The following is a 26,376-nucleotide window of genomic DNA, read 5'->3' as shown; positions in this document are numbered from 1 at the left end:
AAACTGGCAGACACGCGCGAGCAGGAAATTTCTGTGGAACGTGGCCAGATCCTCAGAGTGGGCCGACATCAGGCAATCGTCCAGACAGCTCCTTCGAGAAGAGACTGAACTTCCTGCACCAAACCTGGCACTTCCTGCACAATTTACAGTTAGCGAGATGGACACCTCATGAATTGACTTCAATGAGGTTACAAGAACACTGTTTTCCTGTATGCTGGTGTTGTTTAGCCTACATGGCTCGTACGGTAAGACTCGTTTTGTTTTCACATAGACGGCGAGAAGAGACACAACAGCTTTTTCAACCGTCTTTGGGATAGTCCGGCTCGGTAAAGAATTGATGCACACTGAGTTTTTAACCATAGACTATATATAAAATATGGACGTACCGCCGTGACGCCACCCGTATGTTTCTGAGAAGCTGTTTTGAAGCTTAAAGTGGCCGGAGCCATTTTAGCAGCGCGGCACTCCCGGATAATCGAAAATAGGCAAAGAGGCAAGACGTGGCTAGAGCTGAGGAACCTGGTTGCTGAAACCACTTGTCACCAACACATTCTCAGAGGAATTCGTAACTATTTTACGAGGTGGCTAATCCACATGGAACCGTACGATTTGCTAAGCGCTAGTCATGTTAATGGTTGTGGTAAAGGGAAGGGCTTCAGAATTGCTTTTTTCTCATAATCGTTTGTTTTTTTATGACTCGAATTAGCCACCTTGTAAAACAGTAACACATTCTTGGGAGATCAGGTTGGCCACACATATATTTTCAAACTATTATATCTATTGCAACTATTTTATGAGATGACTAATTTAGATTAATTCGTACGATCATATTTGCATTTTTAGTGTGATTTGCTTTCGCGCCGGTGATGTTAGGTTTAGGGGAGGAGCTTCAGTGTTGCCTTTTTCTTATAATCGTACATTTTTGTCCGATTCGTAAAAATGTATACGAATTAGCCACCTTGTGAGATCAGGTTGGCCACACACATATTGTTTAAACAAATCAAGAAAAAAAAACTGGGTGACCTTTTGTAATTTTTTTATGACGTGACTCCTTTAGATGAATTCGTACGTTCTTATTCGTACGTTTTGGTGCTATTTGGTTTCACGCCAGTGACGTTAGGTTTGGAGGAGGAGCTTCAGTGTTGCTTTTTTCTCATAATCGTACATTTTACAAATTTATGCAAATTAGCCACCTTGTAAAATAGTTACAAATTCCAGTGAGATCAGGTTGATCACACGTGTTGTTAAAAATGCACAGAAAATGTAACTTAGAAGTGGCTCACCTTTGCATCAAGAGTGGACTTTGAACTTGAACTCACACATGCAATTGTGGGTTATCCTAGATGCCATCCTTCTCGTTCAGTGTGTGACCCCCTTAAGGGAAGATGAAGTGTGATAATGAGTGATGGAGACCAGGCGACTGTCACTCGTCCTCGTACATTCTCACATTAGCCAGACACATTTATCTTTAATTCAAGCATTTTTTTAAATCAACAGGGAACTATAAAAAGAACACAATGCATTTTTTGTAATATATTTAAATCTATTGACATATTTCAACTGCTACCAGTCGACCCCCAACGAACTCCGGCCCTGTTTCTCTCTTCATCTTTTCATCTTTTACTCTCGAGAGAGTCTCTCTGTCTTTTTCTCTCTCTCATCTCCACAGGAAACACACAGAGCGGTTTATATTTATCTGTCTTTGTTTCCTAAATGGGTCAGATTGGCTCGTCTGATGTTGCGTTTACACAGCAGCCGTTAAATCGGCCCGTTAGCGGCTCGCTGAGACAAAAGAGATACACATACGCATGAAATAATTTTTAATTTACATGTCCGGATCATTTCTGTTCCTCATTATGTAAGTAAATAGAGGGCTTTGAGTTGTAATTGGTATTAATTTGTGCCTGTGTAGAAGCAGGGATGCGAGGAATGGTAAACTCCATCGGTTTTTGATCAGTCGGCTAGAACAAACGGGCCAAAGATGTTTCTCATAAAAAAATTCCACATCACCGCTGGAGCTTAAATCATTTTATTTGTATCTACTGCCCACCAACAAGAGCTTTGCATCAGTGATAAAAGGAGGAACGACTCTGATCGGTTATTCACTCATACATAATAAAAGCACAAAAATACAGTGTGTCTGAAAACTTGATAAAGCATGCACACACTGAAACACATGATAGGGCGTTTTGAAGCATAATTTTCCATTTTAATTTATTACAATTTATTTATTTAATTCATTTATTTTTTATATATTTAAGTCTTTCCCAAGATGTTATTTATTTATTTAAACAAAGTGACGTTAATAAAAGTGACAACAATGTTTTCACAAAAAGCAAATGTTTTCCAACATCATTTGTTTGTAAATGCCACTTTGATAATTTCTATGCAATTTAGTGTCCAAAAGTGATACATAGTGCACATAAACGCACAATGAGATCTGAAGGAAAATATTTTGTGTCACATTTATTCTTCATTCTTTGATTAAATGTGATGAAATCGTTGGGCAACGCTTTACGAAATCAGTACACGGCTTGGCGATGTCTTTGCGTGTGCGCCTAGTGAAAACGGCATAACAGAAAGGTCTTATTATGTCTTTAAAACGCTTTATATAAAATTCCAACAAGAAGTTCACAATGTATAGTGAAGTGTGGAAATGACGGTATCTAAACACAGTCAGTTTGAAGTGAACCTAACCTTCAGTAAACGAATAGATGAACCCAAAAATTATTCAAATTTTGACATGGTTTACGCTCCCTCATTTCATCGCAGATGTTTGTTTGACTTCTCATTTTTAAATATAAGTCACTTTATATAGCTTATACATATCCGTCATTTTTTCTTAGTAATAGATCCCAAAATGAACCCAGAGAGTTAATAAAAGTCTTCAGAAACCAAATGAGTTCGTGAGAAAACGATCAATATTTTGAGCTCATTTAGGCCGATGGAAACCTAAACAAATGCTAAATTCAAAATATCTTTTACCCGTTTACCTCATTTGCAAGTCACGTTGATGAAAAGTGTCAGCTAAATGACTAAATATAAATCTTTAAAGGGATGCTCCACCCAAAAATGAAAATTCTGTCATATATTACTCAGCCTCTAGATCAGGCGTCTCCAACCTTTTTGTAAGGGAGGGCTACCAAAATATCTAAAATCCTCTATAGAGGGCTACTTTCAAACTTTAAACATGTGATGCCTTATTTTTACGCTCACAGAACCAAATTCAGTTTTCTTTCAGATATTTTTGCACTTGAATATATTAAAGCTTATAACACTTGCTAATAATAACCTTTCATGACGAGGCTGATCGGTATAGTCACAGATTTGTCAACTGTCTTGAGCATTACTGGTGAGCCCTGTGTTTAGCGGGCACCTTACAGAGTTCATGCGGGCTACCAGGTTCCCGCAGGCACCACGTTGGAGACCCCTGCTCTAGATGTTCCAAACATGTATTAATGTATTTGTTGGGTTGAACACAAAGAGAGATCTTTTGGAATAATGTTAGCAACCAACAGTTCTGAAGTGCCATTGACTGCCATAGTAGGAACAAATTAAATGGTAGTCAAACGTGTCCCAGAACGGACTGGTTCCCTACATTCCTCAAAATATCTTCTTTTGTGTTCAACAGAACCCCAAAATGACAACATTTGTTCCTACTATGGCAGTCAATGGCGCTTCAGAACTGTTGGTTGCTAACATTATTCCAAAATATCTCTCTCTATGTGTTCAACCCAACAAAGAAATGTAAATCAGGACAGAATATTCATTTTTGGGTGGAGCATCCCTTTAAATTACAGTGGTTCTTATGCATCCCGAAATAAAGTCGATTACATTTATTTGACTAAACGTACCCCATATTTTCCCTGAGGACAGATTGTATAATTGAATTACACTTGAAACGATGCACTCATTAAATACTTCATATAAAAACTTTAACTAGCATGTTCATTGCAATATGTTTGTAGTTTGCTGCTGTGATCCATCATTTCAAAATGAACTTGCTCATTCTCTAGTATAGAATTTCTCTCAGTCTTTTTGTCTGTCAGCTTGTGGAAAAGTTCCTGTTGTTTGTTTGACCTCAGTTAAACCTTCTCTTTTATCAAGAGCTGTTAAAATCACAACAGCCTCAAAGCCTTACGTGACTGCGCTTGTGTGTGTTTAGTTGACAACATTCCTGAAGTTACGTGGTGGCAAAAGCGGTTTTCAAATTGCATAGAGAGAGAGATAGAGGGAGGTAAGGCCAACCGCACAGGAAGGAAGGAGGAGAATAGTTAAGGAGTGTTGGGCAGATATCAGCCGTGAGCGTTTCCAGACCTCTTTCTCACGTACGTTTTGGCAAATTGGTTTTTAGTTTACATTATTGAATATTTTTGCAAACCTTTAAATCTTTGGAATACAACACGTACAATTCTTTGGGCCATTTGGGTTGTGAGGACACAGGATTTCCCACTTCCTACTCATCTTCAAATGAGCCTCAGACCAAATACATGTGTTTAAACACGCAGAGGACAGTTGTTGCCGTTAGCTTTATATTTTAAGATTTTTAGCTGAGTTCGCTATGGCAACAAACACTATTAACATTGCTTATGATAAGAAATTCAACCTGCACAGATTGTCCCAAGGATATAAATGATGTCTCAATTGTTGTTCTGTTTGTCACGGTCTGAGAAGATGAAGGATGTGGAGAAATGCATCTTAATACGGCTGTCTACCTTTAATTAAACAAAAATAACATAGTTATACAGGAACTTCCAGATGATGAATGAACCGCAATGTCTTAACACAAATGCAGAGACACTAACGAAAAATGGACCGCAAACACTATAAGATATATATAGACGGGATAACGAAATAAGGGTGACCGTAATCGGTAACCATGACAACAAATGAATGAATCGATGAACAAGGGCATAGATGCTACAACAAAAATGTATGCACATGTTACGTTGGAAGGTGGTCGCTATTTAAAAGAAAAGATCTACAAAAACAAAACAAAACAAGGTCGAATGCGATGCAGAAGATCAATGTTTCTAATTTTCAGAAGTTCTGTAGATGTACAAAGAAGTGACGTATAGGAAAACCCTGGCAACCTTTCACATGAATCAAGATTTGATGGGACAGAATGCACTGCATCTCTTTTTTCAGCAGAAAAACGTATTCTGATTGTTGTTTTGCAATCTTCATTTACACATGTTATTGGCTCATTTTCCTGTTATATTGTAAGGGCGTATCCGCATTGAGCACATACATTTCATTTCGGTAAAAAATATATATATAAATAATGGAAACTGTCTGTATACTGGACATTCTTTTTACCGTAAAATATTCCCCCCTGTACAATAATAGGATATAAGGGTATATATTCAATAGTTTTTGACCATATTTCAAAAGTAAACTGTAAATAAAACTTCTGGTAGTTGGGGCGGCAGAAATAAACTGTAAAATAATGTTTTTTTCCTCGTAACATTGCGTCCCCCTATTTTTCTTGTAAATGTGCAGTCTTTTTCTGTAATTTGATGGTTATTGACTGTATTTAAAAAAAAAATTACAGAAATATTCTGTGAATTTACAGTGTGTGATATGCAGAAGCATCACTTCAGCTGGTTACTTATCGTTTCATCATCCCAAAATCTCTCAACTTCATGGCTTTAGTGTTTCTTCATTTTAATCGCACATCTGTCTTTCCTGGCAACATGAGCGCGACGTGAACACATCTTTTCGACTTGACTTTGAGCCCGTGCTAATATAATAATAAATACATTTCTAAATGAAGTGAGGTGTCACCACAAATTGGGCATCTTGTTTTTTTCTTGCATGAAAACATACTTCAAAAGTTGTGATTGGGTTGTCGAAACAATTCATTTAAGCCTCCACCAAACTTTATGCATAACTTTTTCTTCTCTATAGTCATCTATGTTTGAAACAGAATTGTATGTTACTGTTATGAAATTTGCACCGACAAATTGCAGTACCTCTCCTGGCCTACAGGGGTCCGCAAGAAGCTGTTAACTGGTTGGTGTGACGAATGACGCAGACAAAGTTTCCACATTGTGGATAAAGCATTTACTGCGAAAAAAGAATCGCAGGTTTAAAAATGGCGGTAAAGGTATGTATTCTGATTTCAAAATTTACGTAGGGCAATATACGCTTACCCTAGTGTATGTGCAAAAAATGGAAAGTATACTAAGGCCTTAAGCTAACAGATTTTGATATACTTGTTTATTAACTTTATTAACAAATACATATTGCATATTGAGATTAGATTAATTTAGACGGCAGGAGGCTTATAAAACGTTTTAAATAGTTTAAACTACATCGCATGTAAAATAATGTTCAACCAATCACAAATATGTAATCCTCTTCAGCAACAAAGCATAAACGTGACATCTTAGTCCTGTGTCAGCCACCGTAGTGCTTTGAAAGGAAGGGATGGAGTGAGCCATTGGTCGCAGTTCGCAACCTCACCACTAGGGGCCGCTACATTTTATACACTGGACCTTTAAAAGTTAGGTGTTTGTCAAACTGGATATAGACCGAAGCAAACAAACTGAAGAAGTGCTGGAGAAGTTCATCATGCAGACTGAATTACATGAACTGCTCGAACCGTCGTTCAGGACTGTTTATTGGCCACGCGTTAACAAGTTATCACAGACGTGTCCACATGTCACAGAACATACACATTCTTTGCATCCAAGTTATGGCATTTGTCTCCGCTCCGTCACTGCTTATTTTGTGCTCCAGTAAAAGAATCAAATGTGGACTAGAAGGACAAGCAAACACAAGAGGCTATTTAATGTTAACGGTTGAACGCTGAAAACTGAAACTCCAGAAGACTGAAATGTATTTCTATAGAAAGATAGCGAGAGAGATAGAGATGTTAGTTTGCTTGTTTTATTAAACCTCACATAACTAATCGCATATTATATCATAGAATATTTATGATATCAATTGGTAATACCACGGTGCTTTAATACATCAAGGTACTGAAATGTTTTATGGTCTTGTTACGGAGTGTAATCGTGTGTATTATTATTCATATGTAGAGCATATAAATCGCATTTTATGTATGAATCATTTCCTCCAATTGAGGACATTCTTGACTACCCCTGCAGGGAGATTTTGACAGATTTAGCTCGCCTCGGTTTTATCGGCAAACTGTACCAAAGCAGGCGCACAAATGCTGTCAGAACCGTTCTCTTCTAAAGGTACTAAAGGTAAAAATTAAAGAGCTTTTCTTTTCTCCTGCTGTCACTCATGTGAGATGACACAGAAAGACTTTTCAAAAAGTGTCGACAGAACCACCAGAGACCATCTGCCAACACGCCGCACACAAACACAGCAGGACTAATCCGTCCGTCCGCCTGATGTTTACGATTTCCTCTCTTTTGTGAGATGACACTGACCGTTGAGTGTTTGTGTTTTGCTTTTAAAGGTGATTTTGAAATGTCACGGTGGAGAGGAGAAAAGCTTTGGATTTATTCTGACCTCGCTGACACGTGTCTGCAAAATCGCTCATCTTCAGCATGAACAATAGCGACGCTACATGTGTCAATAATAGGGATGATACTATTACAAGCACAAGAGATGTCTGTCTGTCTGACTCTCTCTCTCTCTCTCTCTCTCTCTCTCTCTCTCTCTCGCTCTCTCATATGGTGTTGTTGGCAATGATTCGTGGTGTAGGGAGCGAGTAAACAGGATATGATAAGTGAAGTGTGTGCGAGAACTTCGCAGCGTTATGTCTAGCGGTTAATGATCTCTTCTCAGCGGGTGAGTGTTTGTTCACGTGAGTTTTACAGCCTTCTCACCTCCAAACGGAATTTCTCGAAACGCATAGATTCACGCAAAGGACTGAGAGCCAATTAAAATAAAACAGACACATGTGCACGGCGCCTCTCTGTATTCTCTGTCATTACTGGAGATCGGAAGACAAAACCTCTAACGCTGCAATTTTTGGTTAAAAATAAACAAAAGACATTTTTATTGAGCAAGTATAATTGCCTTTACTTAGCATCTCTGCAGGTATTGTGCCAAATTCCGGTCAAGCGGAATTTCAACAAACACAAACAGACAGACATGAAACAGAAATTTTCATCATTTAAAGCTTTCGTCCGATAGTTTAAATACGGCCGATGATCAGGGCCAATATATCCACAGGAAAATGCTATGAATTTGTGCTCTATTTAGAGAAAATATTAAGAAACATCAGTTTGATGTTTAATATTTATAGTTATTAAATCAATTAATAACATTTAGAAAGTAAAAATAAATAAATAATTATTATATTATATATCAATACATTTTTTTCTTTAGAATTTAAGGAATGCGAGTTAATATAAATTGGCATCGCCAGATGTCATTCTGAATAGTCGGTATCGGTGGAGACGTTAAACAAATTCATTTGGGTGAAATGCTGTCACTAGTTCATAGAATTAAATCAAAACTATAAATTTACTTTTTTTATTTGTGGTCTCTTGCCTCCGTGGTAAACCTTACCATGAACTATCCGTTTATAATACTTATTTATAATTTGAGCTTCTGTTTGACTCTATTTGAGTACGTATGTAAATAACAAACTTGCAATTGTTTCAAACAGAGATGGCGACAAAGTTAAGGATTGCAGCTTTAAAGCAACAATTTCTTTCCAAAATGCAAATGTTCTCATTATGTACTCATGTCATCCCCGATGTACCGCTTCCGTTCTTTCTTTATTGTTTTATTAAAATAAGCTGTCACTGTAGATTCATAAATGATAAATGTCCCTCTATTTATTTCATTCAATTTGTTAGTTTAAAACCTTTTGAAGCGAAACAGTGGGTGCAAGAGAAAGATGAATACTGTATTTATTTAGTTAAAACATTTCAGCTGAAATCATGAGCCCAGCTGGACCAATGAAGTTTAATGGTATCGACGTGTTTGATGTGGGTTGGTGTATTATATAAGAACAAGTATGATTTGTAATCCATTATTATTTAGATGAGAGATGATAGACGATACTATCTTGTAACCTTATAGATAGAATATTGTGTCGGAGGCTCATGGGATCATTGGTTCAGTCCCCTAGGAACACACATACACTGAATTCACAAGAATAAAAGCGTAACGTGTAAATCATCACGGTGACATACATCATCATCTGCCATAAATAAGTCAGAGAACAGCGGCCCAGATTCCCACCGTGGAAATGTCTGATTTATTTCCAGTATATTTATGAATGTGAATGAAGATATCGATTTTCAGCTGTAGTTTGGCATCAGTTTACTCCGCGCTCGTATGATTATGACTCTTCATAATTAATGGCGCTGAATGTTAAAGTGATGGGAAGCTCCTGAAGGCTGCCGGAATGTCTTAACTGGAAATAATGTGCGTGCGTCAGTCACAAGCGCTGATTTGTTTCAGGAAGAGAGATGACATTTGACTTCATTATTTTTACCGTGTGCTCGTTTGGACTGCGTAATTGAAACGTGTTATTCGTGTAACTTAATTTTCCAGTTGAGAAATTGAATGTCGCCAAAGGAAGGTATTTACGCGAGCGTACTTCTGTGCAAATGTTTCACATTTTTTCAACTGTTCTCATTTGCAGATTTTCAGTGTAGATTATGCTGAGTAGGAAATGCAGTTTCGTGTAGTATACATGAGTGAATCCACATTCTCTATTGCAGTACGTAGTGCCTCTTATAAACACAGTACATACATGTTCTATTTATTCTTTGATGTTTTTCTCCGAAACAACTTTTTCGTAGTCTATACAAATAATTTGAAGGTTGTGAGAGATGTGGTTGACCGGTCCGCATTAGGAAGAACATTTTCAGGATGTTCTGTCCAAGCTGTAAGAGCATTATATGCAAAATCTTGATCACTGTCTTTGTCTATCTGCAGCGTTCGGTCGATCCCCCGTGCCCATGTCCGTCGTTCGGCGGGAGTTGTCCTGTGAAAGTTACCCCATCGAGCTGCGTTGTCCGGGTACGGACGTCATTATGATCGAGAGCGCCAACTACGGTCGAACCGATGACAAGATCTGCGACGCCGACCCCGCCCAGATGGAGAACACACGCTGTTATTTACCCGATGCCTACAAGATCATGAGCCAGAGGTGAGACGTGCAGACACAACACAGGCAGAGACGTATTTTTACGCACACACATTTGCCAAACACAAGGATGTGAAGAAGAATACCAAGTGATTTCCCAAAAAGAAGACATTTTGAAGAAAGTTGGTCTCCATTGACTCCAAACTGTGTGTCCACGCTTTTATTTATTACTATTTTGCATTTTTGAGATTTATTTTAATAATGTAATTTTTTAATTTGCACAAGTGAGTTTGGTTTCTTAACATAGGAAACTGTTTTGGAGTGTTTTTCAGGCCTGAGGCTCTTACATTATGCGTGTGTGTGTGTGTGTGTGTCTGAATGAAGGCGTTTTGTTTCTGTGCGTTATTCATTTAGCAGCACTTCTCAAAGTACAATTACGACAGGGAACGTCCCCCCGGAGCCATCTAGGGTTAAGCGCTCCGCTCAAGGACACGTGGATGATAGGGTCTCAGAAAGCCTCCGGTCTGTGAGTCCGTCCCTTCGGGGCTTGGAACCGGCAGCTGTCTGTTAATACGCCGATGCAGATTTAGGGTTTTAATGCTTGCAACGTCCTTCTTGCAGTCTCCTCATTTTTTTGTTCCATGCGGTCTGATGCTCATCACCTCTCGGCAGGGGTTGAAAGAGTCAGACGGGCTGGTGTCTGTAATTGATCCTGTGTGTATTCTCTCTTCTTCTGCTGAAATAAATCAAACCAGCTGCTCGGCAGCACGGCACGATTACAAACAACAGCAGGCCGTCCACCGCAGAACAACCGCTTACTTCGCCATACCAAACATCTACGCATTCAGCTTTCATTATTTGGGCAGAGGTGGAAAAGGTACAAAAGAAAAGTAAAATGACCAGTTACTTTTACTACTCAAGTAAAAGTAAAAAGACGCTTGTTTAAAATGTACTTTTTTTTTTAAGCGGGAGGCGGACCTCTACTGTTTTGTGCAACACCAACAATAGTCATAGTGCCTAATTTTATATATTAAAACGTGTTACAAGTGCATTGCAACAAATAAGTAATTTTTAGTCTTGTTTTGCAGAAATATCACAGAATCATATAGCAGAAATATTAACTAAATAATTCTTTAATCAATATAAATTTACATTTATTCATTTGGCAGACGCTTCCATCCAATGCGACTTACTAGTAGGAGATATACTAGTAGGAATATACAATTTCTTCAAAAGCAAAATGAAGCCTTAAAAATGATTTTACACTGCTAAGTTTCTGTAGTGAAACCACATATAAATCATCCACGCAGAGTTCCACGTTTGTACGGAATGAGAGAAAATGTTATGATGGACGGTTACCATGGCAATATTTTTGACATTGAGTTTGGCAGTGAACAAGAAACATCCCAAGAGTTTCATCCGTTTGACACGTATCTGCTGTTGTTTCGGCCAAAGACTGTTCAGGCATTTTTAACTCAAAAATACAAACAGAGACGCCGTGTTTTGTTTCCGTTCAGAGCTTCACAGCTCGCCCTCACTGTGTTGCCATGTTTCCATATTTTTGTTGTTCAGTCTTTTAAGTTAATAAAGTGAAGAGTTGCGCCTAGTGGTGTTTTGCCTTATCAAATGCGTCGAAAACGCTAGTGTGGACAGAGCGTTTTGAAAACGAAAACTCAGTTTTCAAATGAAACGCACTCGTGTAGACGGAGTGTGAGTTTCAGGATGTGAGCTGTGAATAGTGTCAGAAGCTGTCGCTGGTGTTTTTGGCTCCTCTCCTGCATCTCTCAGCATCTCATTAACATGTGAAAAGATGAGAGGAGGTAAAACTAACACAGAGAGAAAATCAACTCAAAACATCCCACTTATACTCTTTAAAAGTCTCTTCGAGAAACGATAAGAGAAAGTTAAAACAGAGAGAAAGAGTACGGAACGAAATATACACCGATATGGAAATACCACGCAGCTCTTGCAGACCAACACTCTCTACTTGTCTTCTATTTGTCTGATCAGATCGCTTAGATTCATATTACAAACAGATCCGAAGGAGGGGATTCTTTTCTGCTTACGTCTGAGTCATCATTATCGGTTTATGAGTTGAATTTTCTCCCTGCCCACCCTGTAGGTGTCCATAGGTTCTCGGATCCGGAACAGATGCTAGTTCATGCTTGTGTTATCTGATAGCTTAATTCGGAAGTGCTGCTCGTCTTAGAATGGAATTCTGTCCCCGTGGGAATAGATCGGGCCGCGAGCCACCTGTCTGCACGCTGGCCATGCTTCAGCCGCACATATTATTCGTTTTTTATTTTAGTTTTCCAATTTGTCACAAAACAGTTTTTAGTTTTTTCATAGTTTGACATAAAGTATACTAAATAGAGACCGAAGTTGTCGACTCAGCACTTAGAGTAATAGCACAGAATGGCTGACATAGAAAAGGTAATAGGAAATGATTTCGGACACAACCCTACACTTAAACTCTCATTTTGATTTCACGGGGGCTGTAAAAAGAAAGACAGCACACATAAAGCAAAGAGAAAGAGAGAAAGCGGGACGGAAAATGAGAATTAAAATGATTTTGTTTTCCTCTGCGCTCTTCTCCATCATTGGATGTTGGTTTTTACCGCATATATGTTTGTGAGGACAGTGACTGTGACTATTCGGCTGTGGCAACCCGTACGTGATTTTCATAAACATTCACACACGCATGTCTCTTCTGCCACATGGCTTTTATTTCCCCATCCATAATGCCATGCACACACATCTCACAGGGGAAACCATGAGATCGCATCCAAACAAACTCAAAATTTGCGAACTGTGGACAACCGATTTATTGGACGACCACACACACGGAATATCAAAAGTCACGTTCAGTCCCTTTACAAGCAGTCATACAAACATTCAGTTTTCTCGTAATGCATGAAGCTGAGGTTCGGATGTGATGGTAAAACGATATATACGTGTAATTCAGAGTATGCTTGTGAACTAAATCAACAGAAAACAGGAAGAAGATTATAGCTTTAGATGATTCTTGTATCTTACTGTTAAATATTCATACCATTTGTCCTGATCAGTTGTCTTAAAGGGATAGTTGACCCCAAAATGAAAATTCGGTCATCATTTACTCGCCCTCAGCTTTTTCCAAACCTGTATAAAGGTCTTTGGTTCAGCTGAACACAAAGGAAGATATTTGGAAGAATGTCTGTAACTGAGCCGATCTTATTTCCCATTTACTCCCATAGTATTTATTTCCCCTACTATGGGAGTAAATGGGGGATGAGATCTGTTTGGCCACCGACATTCTTCCAAACATCTTCCTTTGTGTTCAGCAGAACAAAGACATTTATACAGGGCAAGTAAATGATGACAGAATGTTTTTTTACATCAAGCACAAAAAGTCAAAGTTCGGTCAGAATCGAGTGCTACAAAATATGCTGTAATGTATCTAAAGATTATAAAAAAAGGACGAATTATAGATTAACTCTCCCAAACTGTTTCAATAAGAAGAATGTCAAGGATGGAAAACAGAAAACGTGGCTCATCTTCTCAGACACGTTTACGGGGTCTTTGAAGTTATTCCGTGCATTGCAACAGTACGACTACAGACTAACAGCAGCATGTGTGTCACACAGACAAGAAAGCCGACTGTGGTCATTCCTGCAATATAATGTGTGTAATAGTGGAGTTTCAGACCCGCTGTATCAGCGTTGTGTTCATTATCCTGCAAGAGGAAGAGAATAGAGTCGAGATCACAGAGCAAACATACCGGTCGAGGGGAGTTTTATCTTAACACGGAATACAAATGACTACAGCAATAAAACGACTCACAGTTTCATGATTACGTCTGGAGTTTAAGCCTCGCACACACATAAACACACACACACACACAGAACACAAAGGATGCTTCTGTTCTAACTTCAGCTTCAGAAGTGCTCTGCTGAGATGCTGTTCTTGCTTCTTATAAGAAGTTCGACTTCTGTGCTTGTGTTTGTTGTTTGTTTTTCGCTCTTGAAGATTGTTACGACTGTATGTGAGCGTAGAGGACTGCGGTCCATCGCTGCATTCTCTGATGCTGTAAATTAAAGTTTTTAACATCGCAGGGCGTCCCACGAGCCAACCGTTTTTTATGGCGAGACCTATTTGTTCGCGGATATACATTAGAGGTATAGGCCACGTTCAAAATGAAGATTCCCTCAACATTTACTCGCCCTCTTGTCATTTCCAACCTGTATGACTTTCTTCCGCAGAAAAAACCCACAAAAGAAGATATTTCGAAAAATGTCAGTAACAGAAAACCGTTGGTGCGGATTGACGTGCATCGGTTTTGTGTCCACGCAATAGAAGCCGATGGGGACCGACGGTTTCAAGATATCTTCGTATTCAAGATTTCTCCTTTTGTGTATTATTTATGTCTGTAAATAATGTACCTTACCATGTACTTGCATTTTGATACTATATTTGGTGTGTTATAAGCCGCTCTTTCCCTCCGTCTCTCGGTCTCTTCCCTCTTTTGTCTTTTATTCGCCCTCCTAATCGGTGGGAGTTGAAATGAAGAATGTGTTTGATGTTCTCCTCTAGATTCCTCTGTCGTCGGCTTCTGTCTCCCGTCAGTACAATTGAGTGGGCTGCTGCTTCCTCCCCGACCTCTCTGTGCCATCCTTTCTTCATCTCTCTCTCTCTCTCTCTCTCTCTCTCTTTCTGTTCACAGTAACTGTGATTAGATCATAGCGATGCCCTCTGAAGACTCTGCCTTGAGTGAGGAGGGCACAGGAGGAATTTCACTTGTATTAAGTTGATGTATTAAAACTGTATCCAGATGATTGTGGATAGAATGCAGCTGGTCGTACACTGAACCCGACACAGGCCATCAGGAATGAAACCATTTCATTGCTTTATGAGAATTTATATGTTTCGGTCAAGATTAGGGCTGTGGAATTCATCGAAAATGAATGGCAATGGTCAATTTTGGCCTTCATCCATTACAAAAACAAAACAATCGAGGTAAACGATTATTGTGCCACATTCCATTTTGCAAGGATCCTCTCTTTTCTTGCAGTATAAATCCACAGCGCACCGTTTTCTTTACAGTGGTTCAGCTGTGCTTCTTTACATTTATTTTGCAGTTAAATTCAGAGTTTAAAAGCAATTTTTGTTTTATTTTCTATGTTGTTTTAAAGGTTAATGAGTAATCGTGTCAAATAATCATCGGGATCTCAATATTGGCCAAAATAGTCGTGGTTATGATTTTTGTCATAACCGAGCAGCCCTAGTCAAGATGAATTTTCATATTTTTTCTTTCCGTAAAAAATCAGATGATGTCTACAGTAAAACGTTGCGATGGACGATGACATCAGAATCTTTTCAACAGTCAGGCAACTGCACAACAAACCCATAACCATTGCTCTGCTAACACAATGCCAACTAAGCAACGGAAACCTCTCTGGTTTAGCGCAGCATTGTCATCACATGCTTCAATTAAACGCCAACCTAAAACTTTTTTCACAATCCAGATATCTAATTGAAAATCTCTCTTCCTCAGGCTGTTATTAATTGAATTCTCGGCTCTTTGTCAAGCTGTGAGCCGTTGCGATGCCAGCGCTGGTCGTCTGCGAGGTTGTGCCGGCGTGACACCAGCTCTTTCAGGAAACGCGAGGACGCGCTGCTCACTTTGAGCGAGTCCCTCGTGCTCCGCGCCTGTCAATGGCTCGCCGCTGGAAGCTTTGACGGGTGCGATTCGTATTCATGAGTCTAATTCAATCAAAGAGGCCTCAGAGTAAAAGGCTTCAGAAGCACCGTGACCGCCTTTTTGAGGAAGTCATCTAATACGAGAGGTGGCCAGAGTGGCGCGCTTTCACCCACTGTAAGATTAGAGCGAGCGTGCATTGTGCTGCCCACAAAGAAATAAAAGGGCGACATGTCTTCACTAACCATTGACTAATGTCTGGCTGTCTTTAAAGTTGCAATCCGTGAATTGCTCGATTTTTTTTTATAGTTTAAATGGCAAACAGCTAATGTAGAATTTGTATTAAAGGCGCTGTCTGTAATATTAAGGAGGATCTATTGACAACAATGCAATATAATATACAAAGCTATGTGTTCAGAGGTGAATAAAGACCTTACGTAATGAAGCGTTATGTTTTTATTACCTTTGAATGAGCTGTTTCTATCTACATAGACAGCAGGTCCCCTTACATGGAAGTCACCATGTTGTTTCTACAGTAGCCCTAAAAGGACAAAGTGCTCAACAGAGCGTGTTTCGTAAATGCGTTATCTCATTCGGCAAAGAAGCGAAAATGTGATGACATTTCGAAAGGGAGGAGTAAAGTGAGCCATTGGTTGCAAGATGGCGCCGCTAGATGGCGCAAAAATGATCATATTGCTCCTTTAAATGTATTCGAATTTCTGTGACGGGTTCTATAGTTTCTTTATAGTTTCTATAATTATTAAAAGTTTACTGTATCGTGGTAAGGTACTTTTTATGTACAGTACTTGCTCAATAACTGATTTTATTACATTTGTATTCTTTAAAAAAAGTAACAGATTGCATCTTTAAGCGTGAAATTCAAGCTCTGCTGGAAACCTATTGAGCTGTCTTGCTGTCGACTACCTGCATAGTCAGTTTCCCACCTTGCAAGGGACTTCTTTGAAACACTGTACATAACTCAAACAGTGTGCGCATGTGTGTGGGCAGTCAAACGCATGAGCTTGTCTTATGAGACCATCTTTGAAATGCGAAAGTCTAAAGCCAGCCAGCGTCCCTGACACATTCACAAACAGGGCCGGACAGCAGCTCGGCGGGAACTCTGTGGAGAACTCTGTCACCTTCACAACAGAAAGCGTGCATGCATTTCGATGCGTGTGTGTGGCGGTCAGACTCAGTCAGGTGCTGTCAGTCCCAGGACCGTTGAGATCTGGCCTGCTTCTCTCTGCTGTGCCGGTACTGTAACCAGGTTTACAACTCATGTTTCCCCCTGGGGAACGCAGTCTTTCTGAGCAGGTTTCAAGAGCTTGTCCTGCTGATCATGTCAGTAGACTTGACTTTCTGTTGTCGTTTATTGGAGCACTAAATCGCTGTTTGCCTCAGGGGGACTGTGGAATTGCTAACCGGTGTATGTGATATAGAGAAGCGTAGAACAGGGGTTGTTTTGGTTTATCTCTCACTTTACCGCGAAGCTGTGAGCTTTTCACTGACCAGGTGTTAGCTCGACTCACTGAAAATATTTCGTCTATGTTCAAGTGTATGTTAAGAATCTTTCAGTGTACTAGCAGTATACTTGTAAGTGTACTATTTCAACACTACTTGGGTTTCAATTGGCCCACTTATTTGTAAGTGTACACTTAAGTATTAGTTTACAGCTATGTTTTGAACTTTACTACACGTAAACTTACATGCATACTGATACTGTTTGCCAATACTTCATTACTTGTAGCACATTTCGTAGTATACTTTAATACTCTCAGCAACTACAACACTACACTCATAGTTCACTATTTATATATTATTTTGGTACTTTCCTACTATGTTACTATTTAGGTATCCATTTTTCTAAATATATTCCTCATCTTCACTTCCACTCTTGTTTTTTACTCTGAACTTTTCCGTTTTAAAGCTGACTTGTTACTAAATTATCTTGAACATGTACGTTTAAAGGACAGTATGTATACATAAAGCAAGTATACATAAGTACAGTATACCTTAAATGAGCATAAAACAAACTGAAAGCATACTTAAAATAAGTACACACTTATAAGGGCTGGCACAGGGCCCCCTCGAAGTACACAAAGTGCAGTACACCCCCTTTTGGACCTAAAGGGTCAATGCCATGTGAATAACTAATGCAATATAATGCATATGTTGCAATCGAAATGTAAACAATCTGATTAAGAAATATTAGCTCACGCGTTGGAGTGGGTTTATCTGTTTTGCTGAACAATGGAAGACAGTGTGAAAACACACAGAGTCAGAAACGACGGTCATTGTCCTTTGTTTTGTGTCACAAGACTTTCGGATTTTCTCCTTCTTCTTCTCTAAGGTTTGAGACGGCGTTACGGCCGTGGCACCGGGTGTTGGCCTAGGGCGCAGAGAGCGATTCAGAATGAGAAAATGGCTTAAAAGCGGCACAGTCGAGTCTCAAAGCCGCTCGCTGCTGCCGCTCAGGAATGAAGTGTTGTGGTTGGAGAGAGAGAGAGAGAGAGAAGGCAATCTTCGGAGTTGGACATTTAGGTTTCCATGGTTACTCCGAATGGAAATGGAAATGTAATGCTTTAAGACCGGTGTGTGTCTGTGCGTCTCCGCGTAGATGGTGTGTGTGTGTGTTTGGAATGAGGAGGGCTGCTGTGCTAAGAGAGAGGCTTTGTATGAAGGGGATTAAGCTCTCTTTGTGGTTGCTATGCTTGGCATAGCGACACAGGACCTTCTCAAAAGCTCAGTTCTGAGTCGAAAAAGGGCCTTCAGTATCCGCACGCACACGTACACGCAAAGACATTTTTTTCAGAAACGTCTCTGCACATTGTTTTTTAATTGTATGAGCATGCGGTCACCTGTGCAGGTGTGTGTGTGTGTACAGGTGTAGCCTCTATTGTGGGAGTTGTGAAAATCTGAGATCACCTACTTCAACACGTAAAAATGCAGACAGGTTTCTGTGAGGGTTTGGTTTAGGGGTGTGGTTAGGGGATAGGAAATACCATTAGGTTAGTTTAATAAAACAAACATGTATCTGTGTTTGTAAGAGTTATTAAAGGGGTAGTTCACCCAAAAAATTAAAAATCTGTCACCATTTACTCGCCCTCTTTTCATTTCTGTGTGACTTTCTTACGCGGAACAGACAAGAAGATTTTTTGAAGGATGCTGTTAACCGGCCCAAATTCACTTGCATTGGTTTTGTGTTCATACAATAGAAGTCAATGGGGGGCAGCGCTGTTTGGTTACCAACTTTCTTCAAAATATCTTCTTTTCTGTTCTGCGTAAGAAAGGAAGTCGTGAAGGTTTGAAATGACAAGAGAGCAAATGAACTAAGATTTTACTAAGATCACTTTAAAGGGATACTTTTCCCACAAATTCTAATTCTGTCATAATTTACTGGTATGTTTAGAGTTATTAAATGAACAATATTATTTATTTACGTTTGTATATATTTTTATATGTATTTATTTATTTTTGCTATTTTTTATCAGACAATTCTTAGATATTTCAGTTTATTGAAACGTTATTATCAAATTATTATTTATACATTTTGCTTTTTTTAGCAGAATGCAAAGCAAAGATAAGATTGATATTAAACAAATAAATGGCTGCCATCATTGCAATTCATTTAAAACAGAGATTTTTGTTTCTTGTAAAAAGAAATTAAACAGTAGTTCGTTGAGATGCATACACATATAAAAAGAATGTGACGTTTCCAGTATTAACACAGTTAACACCATAAACCATCTGGCTTATCCATCTGGATTCATTTCATGACGGAATATGTGAAAATGTTCTATACAAATGTCCCCAGACTGACAGTAAAAGTCTTAACCAGCTACATCGGGATGGGGGACCGGTCAGGTTATTAAACGCACTTATGTTTATTTGAAATGTACAAAAACGTAAGGTCCCTGTTAGGGTGTGAGCGTGTGTGTGTGTTGCTTGTGCGTGTGGTCAACTCAGCAGGTACAGCAAGTGTATCTCAAAAACATAAATAACAAGCACAAAAGCCAGAGACGTTTATTTCAGCAAACTTTTTATGACCATTAAAGGCAGAGTAGGCAATCCTGTCCAGAAAATATTCTTGTCATGCTGGTTGGAAGTCTCTTGACATCCTGTTAGCAATCAATAAGCAGGGGTCCAACTACCCAGTGTTAGGGGGGTATGCAGAAACAGTTTTGGCGCCCCCCCCGCTAAATAAAAAAGTGTGCCGGACATCATCATGTATGGGCTTGAAATAATAAAGGTTTATTTTAAAAGTATATCAGACAGCTACTGTAAGCCTACCATAATTATATGGTATATGAACACAAATATATAAAAATGTATTCATGTAATGTTTTTCAGCTTCTAGTCATTTATTGTGCATGCTACCTTATGATTACCAGTTCTTATTTTACTTTAATAAAATTGAGATATGTCATGCATGGCATTGGTACAATAGGGTTTAACCAAAATATAAATGAAATATAAATATAAATCAGTATAAATATAAATGAAATATAAATATAAATCAGCATAAATCATTTTTTTGCATTAAGTTAGCAAACACTTGCCAGTCAACGTTTATATTTGCAAGCCTCCAAGTTTGGTAGCAAATCTATTCAAGCTCGCTAGCTAACGTTAGTCTGTTAACATGAGTATTGTATTTTCAAGAATAGACGTCACATTTTAAATCCTACCTGTTGCCTTTCACCATCCACGTATTTAGCTGCTGTCGCATCCCTTGACAGGCCATCTCCTTTTTCCATCTTTCTTTTTCTATTTTTTAGCGCCCGAAGGCTTCTTTGGTTTATCCATCTTTTTCAAATTCAAATTTCAACGACAACTCACCAACGTTACTGAGTACTTAACGTAACTCACGGCGCCCCGCCCACTCGCGATATTACCCTTCTATGTCTATATAAATGATATGATGGAATCTTATGAGGGCACCGGTGCCGCCTAGCCTGTTATTCCTCTTAAATGTATATAACTTTTTATATATACAATAACTTATACAAATTTTATAAAAATGTAAATCACTGTTATTATTTCAAATTTTTTAAACCATCGCGTTGGCGCCCCCCATGGTGCGGCGCCCCTATGCACCGCATATAGCGCATACCCACTTTTTGCGCCACTATCAATAAGTAAAGTAAAACAGTGCTATTTTTATAATTATATATCGTTTATGAAAGGCGTAGGGTCAAAAAAATGGTGGACCAATTACATTCCTCAGTCAGCGTATTTTGCATCCCACTGCGCACCCTGTTCACATCATACGTCATTATACGTCATGTTCGATCTGCAGGCAGCGGGACAATGGCGGACCTGGCAGGTACCTGGAGATGTTCGTTATTGCAGTAATGTAATTCACTTTTCACTGTAATGTTTTCTCACCGGTGAATGTGACACGACTTCACTGGAACCGATTCAACAGATTCTGGTCTGTGCGAACGCTCATGTGTTTTGGAGGACGCGTGGCTATGGATGGTGATTGGCGAGAGGGAGGGATCGTATGAATGCACTGCTAGCAGGCAAACGTTAGCATTTTCCAAATGATCTACTCTGCCTTTAAGCACATTCAGCTATTAAATGTATACACACACACACACGTTCTCTCTGGATGTATATATGCAAGATCATCTAAACATTACTCTTCGTTCTGGACCTCCATTGTGTAGATCCATGGACTTTCATAACCCCGCTAGCTAGAATAATTTGACAAATCTCCTTAGACATTGTTTATTGGCAAGAACTGGTTAATTCCTGCTGATCTCCATAAATAATATCTTAAGTAGGCCCCTCTGCCCTGACATGTCTACTGTATCTGAATCGATTTAAGCGATATGTGTGTTTTTAAAGACAGCCTTTCCTCTGTACATCTTAAGGGTCTGACTGTAAGAGAAAACATTTACACACAAAACAGATTGAAAGTGTATTAGGGCTGATAAGTATTTAGACAGTTCTGGAAGGTCGGATCAAGTCTTTTGGCACCCAGTCGTTCAGCTGTGACATCATCCCAGCTGTTGCAAGGCTCTGTCTGTTTTCTCTCGCCGGGTTATGAATGAATGATATCATAATGACTTGCGTGGCACTTGCAGTCCAATGAGACTGCGACGTATAGTTCAGGTGCGCTGTAAGTGTCGCCATTAACCGAAACCACAAATATCAATTTACCTTGACATTTCGATGTGAAACATTTATTTAGTGTAGTGAAATTGTAAATATCAGTTAAAGGAAAGAGCTGCTCTCCGCTGTGGAGCCGTAAAACCTGCGAAACCCATTAGACTGCGGCCGCAGGAGGAAAATGAACCACGTGTAGCTGTTTTTATATTTTTGTGACTTGGCAAAAATTCAGAGTCTGCTTTGCAATTCATGAGATGAAATTTGGATTGAATTCCGTGCCCTTCACATGATGACATTAGAATTTGAATTGGAATGACAGGTTGAGTCGACGCATGTCATTTGGCAAACAGAAATCGTGTTGACAAGTTTGTGACAAAATATATTTCATTACATCCTTTATGAAGATGAAGAATGTTTTTTTTAAAGTGAAGTAATCCCCCTTCTGTGAATCACAATATTATATTTCGTATTCAAAGCCATGTTAAAAAACACTTGATGTCCCCCCTGCCACCAGCTCCGCCATTCAGTCTACAAGATCGAATGAAGTGACATAAAGACGTAACGGAGTCATTTGTATTGATGTATTGTGTTATAATTGGCTGACACGAGCCGCTATGCCAGAAGCGTGTCCAATGTGCATATCCCCTTTAAATGTTGCCGTTGTTGTGGCAACCAGTCCACCTGTTCACACAGAGTGCAACATTAATCAAAACGTAACATTGTTTCATGATATATTGACATTATATGTGTAAATATGGGAAAATATCTTTTTCATCAAAGACATTTTTCGATTTAAATAGGTTATTGATTTGCTTATATTATTGCGCACTTACTTCCTATAGGCTACATAGAACAAAATCTTTATGTTAAGCCAGGGCAAGTCAAAATCTGAACTATTGATCGAAGGCGGCTAGCAGGAGAAATCCATGCAGCCCTGTCATCAAAATTTCAGGCTATTTATTATACTGTATATTGAGTTATTTTTGAAATATTTCATACAGTACTTTACTAATAGAGTAACTTGTCCATTAATACTTCCTATTCTTGTCATTTTTATTCCGTACACGTAAAAACAATATTGTGCCTGTCAGATTCATTGTGGTCACTTCTTAGACCTGTTGTCCTTCTTTAACATTTGCGCATTTTCAACTTGAACTTGCAATAATAAAGCTGCGGTACGATTTTTGTTGTTGTTAATAAATGAACAAAAATAAAAAAACTACGATTTATCAAACGTTTGTTTATATTGTTTTATATGTAACAAGCAACAGTCATTATTTTATATTTTATATCAATTATGTAAGGTGATAATACATATGAATCTTTAAAGAAGATAAATTATACATTAGTTTAAGTCATTTTATTCTAATTCACCAAAGCTCCATGTCTTTGGACTCTGCGCTGACACAAGGAGAACAAGCAAACTCGACCCACAAAGGCCTCCTGACTCATTTGAACGGGGAACCTGTAGAGCTTTAATTTGCATTTTAATCTTGCATCTTTGTTATTGCAACCCTAACATAAGCAAGCTGTCTGGCATGGCCTGTGTATCTGAGATGCTGTAACTGTGATCGTAAGCAGTTTTGCCACTGTAATGTCTACAGACCATAAACCTTCATGTTTAGTTCCGTTGCATTCCGCTTCAAAATATCACTGTTAGTGGCACCGAGAAAATAGCTTGAGCATAATTGAATTAGATGGGGGTTTATGAAAATGCTTCATTCCTGACTGTCTCGCTCTCACTTCACATTTGAAGCCGTGCTGTCAGGTACTGCATGTCTGCTAAATGGCTCCCCAGCGGTTTGCCGGCCCGAGCTTAATTCATTGCAGTTGTCTGGCAAACACGTACAGTCATTTCTACTGCTGTCACGCTCCGTGACGCCTGCCGAGATTCGCCGTGTCTCGTCATGAGATTCGATCAGGAGTCGAGCGGACCGTGACCTCCAGCACACATGTTCGGCCGTTTGGGCATCATATTGAGGTTTTTTACACCATGCACGGTGTTCACACTTGAGTATGTTAGTACGCTGTTTCAAGGTGTTGTAGACTGAGTGACAGTCAAACGTCGAGTGACAGGTCATTACCGGGTTCATGGTGGTGTGTGATGGAGTGCCTGTGTGTTTTATGGGAAGATATTTGCGGGACTTTCTTTCTTGGGAATTCTCATCTTCCGTGTCTGGCGCTGTCTTTAATTGGTCTTGGTTTGACAAGCGCATATGGTAATTTATGGCGCTGTGACTTTGTGATTCAGGTCCTTTAATAAGCATTCTTTCCGTGCGTTTTGTACCGTGGGCTTGTGGATACGTGTTTCACCAATATTTGTGAGGGTTTTACAGTTGTATTGGCTCACATATGTTGTCAACAGACAGCAACAGTCTTAAAGCTGCTGAACCATCGAACCATAGAAGAATGCTTTTAGGCTTTCAGACATGGGTTTTCCATGGCATTGCTGCGAAAAACCCTTTAGAAACTTCCTTTTTAAGCTAAGAAACATCATTAATCATGTGTGGGTGGAAATTTGATAATAAAATCAGATTTGGTTTTAAGTGAGAATCTTCAAATGGTTTTGAATTGGATCTCAACAGCATTTTTTCATAATTCAGGACACAATAAGTATAAAGTTCATGTGTCAATGTATGTAATGATGTTTTACGCCTTTAGACTAGATAAAAAGTTTCAAACCAATGCCGCCTGCAACTTTGGTTTTTTACAAACCCTATGTTCTGAAATGTTTTGCCTACACTGTGTTTTTGTGTTATCTTTCTTTGAAATAAATTATGCTTTTTCATATTTTATATGTTATAATGACATTTTTCAATCAAGTGTCTAAATACTATTTCGGGGCTGACTGTGTTGTAAATAAAACGTGTAGATGTATAGATTTAGCTTTAGAGAGAGGTCTGAATCTCAACATGATAGACAAGAAAAGAGACAAAACCCTACAGGGTAGCCTGATGTGCACCTGTCCAATAATGTAACAGAAGGTCAATGTGATACGGATCGCAAACGCAGTGATTGGTCAGCTTGCACCGCCTCCCTTCAGGTCAAAAACACCACGATAACGCCACGAAGTCAAGCTGCAGAAGTTACTGTTAACTTGCCGCTATCTCTGCTAAATGCTTCTCAGACATCTTATTCAGCTCTTGTCTTGGTTACACAAGCCACTCCCACAATGATGCACAAGTATAAAGAAAACTGGCACGTTGGCTACAGCGTAGAGGCTACGGCGTAGGTCCGATGCAGAAGTAAAACAGGCTTAACAGATTGAAGAAAAAGCCCTCTAAATTACTAAAGACTAAAGCAACTAACGTAGATACATCACATATTAACTTGACAAAACCAATGGATTACATCATCACTTGAAATATGACCATGTGGACCATAAGTACTTAAGATTGGATATGAAAAACGATTTAGGAGCGCGTATGTGCAATGTGAACAAAAGCTTTGTTTTTGTCTTTTAGCTTGTGATCCTCTAAACGCGAAGACGCAGGGCGACTTGATGAGATCAAGGATGGCACACCTGCGTTTGATAGAGAGTCTTATTTAAATGTAAAACACTTTCTCCAGCATTACTATTCTATTCAATCTCTCATTTTCTAAACAAAGAGAAACATCTCTTTATCATCAAATCAAATTCCTCCTTCAGCTCGCTGCACAGTGTTTGTTTAATGAGAATGTGCCGGTGCATTGCGAACTCTCTCTTTGCTGTTGCAAATACAGCGGAGTACTAACATTTAATTGAGGTTTGTAGTAATAAACATTTAAAGAGGAATCTATAAAGCAAGTACAAAGAACATATCGTCTTTGAATTTTTTTACATTTGTTTAATTTACTGTTTCATTATTGTAAATAAGAGATAATGTACAGGAAGCCGGTTGTTAGCCGGCTGCTTGTACATTATCCCGCTTATTACACGGCTACTTGCCGCATGAGAAAAAACTGGACATGAAAAGCAAATTTGAAATATTTGATTTGCTCATTTTTGCCGTATGCCGATCTGCCGTGAGGAAAAGTTGATAACTTTTAATTTTAAGGTAAGAAACGACGTTCAACTGTCACGAACAGGCAATTTGGTTTAATCATTTGTAAAAAGAATATCATATATGTTATTTAAAGACAAATCTATATTTAATTTGTCAGAAAAGTCTCTTCCATTAACGCCTGACCGATCAGTTCTGACTTCTATCTCTTTTCTACTCTTTATATAAAAACCTAGCTCTGTAGACCAGTTTTATTGCCCTTATGCTATTTGTTGCCCTATGCTGTTCCAATTGCTTCCATTGTTTACCTCATCTGTAAGTCGCTTTGCATAGCGTCTGCTAAATGACTAAATGTAAATGTTAAAACCTGTCAAAATGGTTTGCTGCATCGAGTTACTGTGTGTTATGAGTTTTAAGCGGTTGTTCTCTAGTAAAAAAGCCGCGACTGGCCAATCAGAATTAAGCATTCCACCGAGCCGTGTAAATAAGCTGAAATATCTTAGTCATTAAACTGAAAAATATTAAATATATTACTTAGTTGTACAGTTTATACACATTATTACAATGTGAGT

General features: G+C 38.9%; 1 protein-coding gene across 8 annotated transcripts in view; it reads left to right on the top strand.

The window, feature by feature from the left end:
* The window catches only part of LOC306894502 (adhesion G protein-coupled receptor L3), a 189,593-nt gene that overhangs the window by 72,978 nt on the left and 90,239 nt on the right, over positions 1–26,376 (top strand). For all 8 annotated transcript variants that reach the window (XM_079457124.1, XM_079457123.1, XM_079457122.1 and 5 more), the window contains exon 3: positions 9,880–10,093. In XM_079457124.1, the coding sequence (XP_079313250.1) occupies positions 9,880–10,093 (214 nt within the window). The remainder of the gene's footprint in view (positions 1–9,879; positions 10,094–26,376) is intronic.

Source organism: Barbatula barbatula, assembly GCF_947034865.1.
Source record: "Barbatula barbatula genome assembly, chromosome: 1".
NCBI lineage: Eukaryota > Metazoa > Chordata > Actinopteri > Cypriniformes > Nemacheilidae > Barbatula > Barbatula barbatula.
The sequence above is the reverse complement of the archived record's forward strand: the minus strand, read 5'-3'. Positions and strand labels throughout refer to the sequence as shown.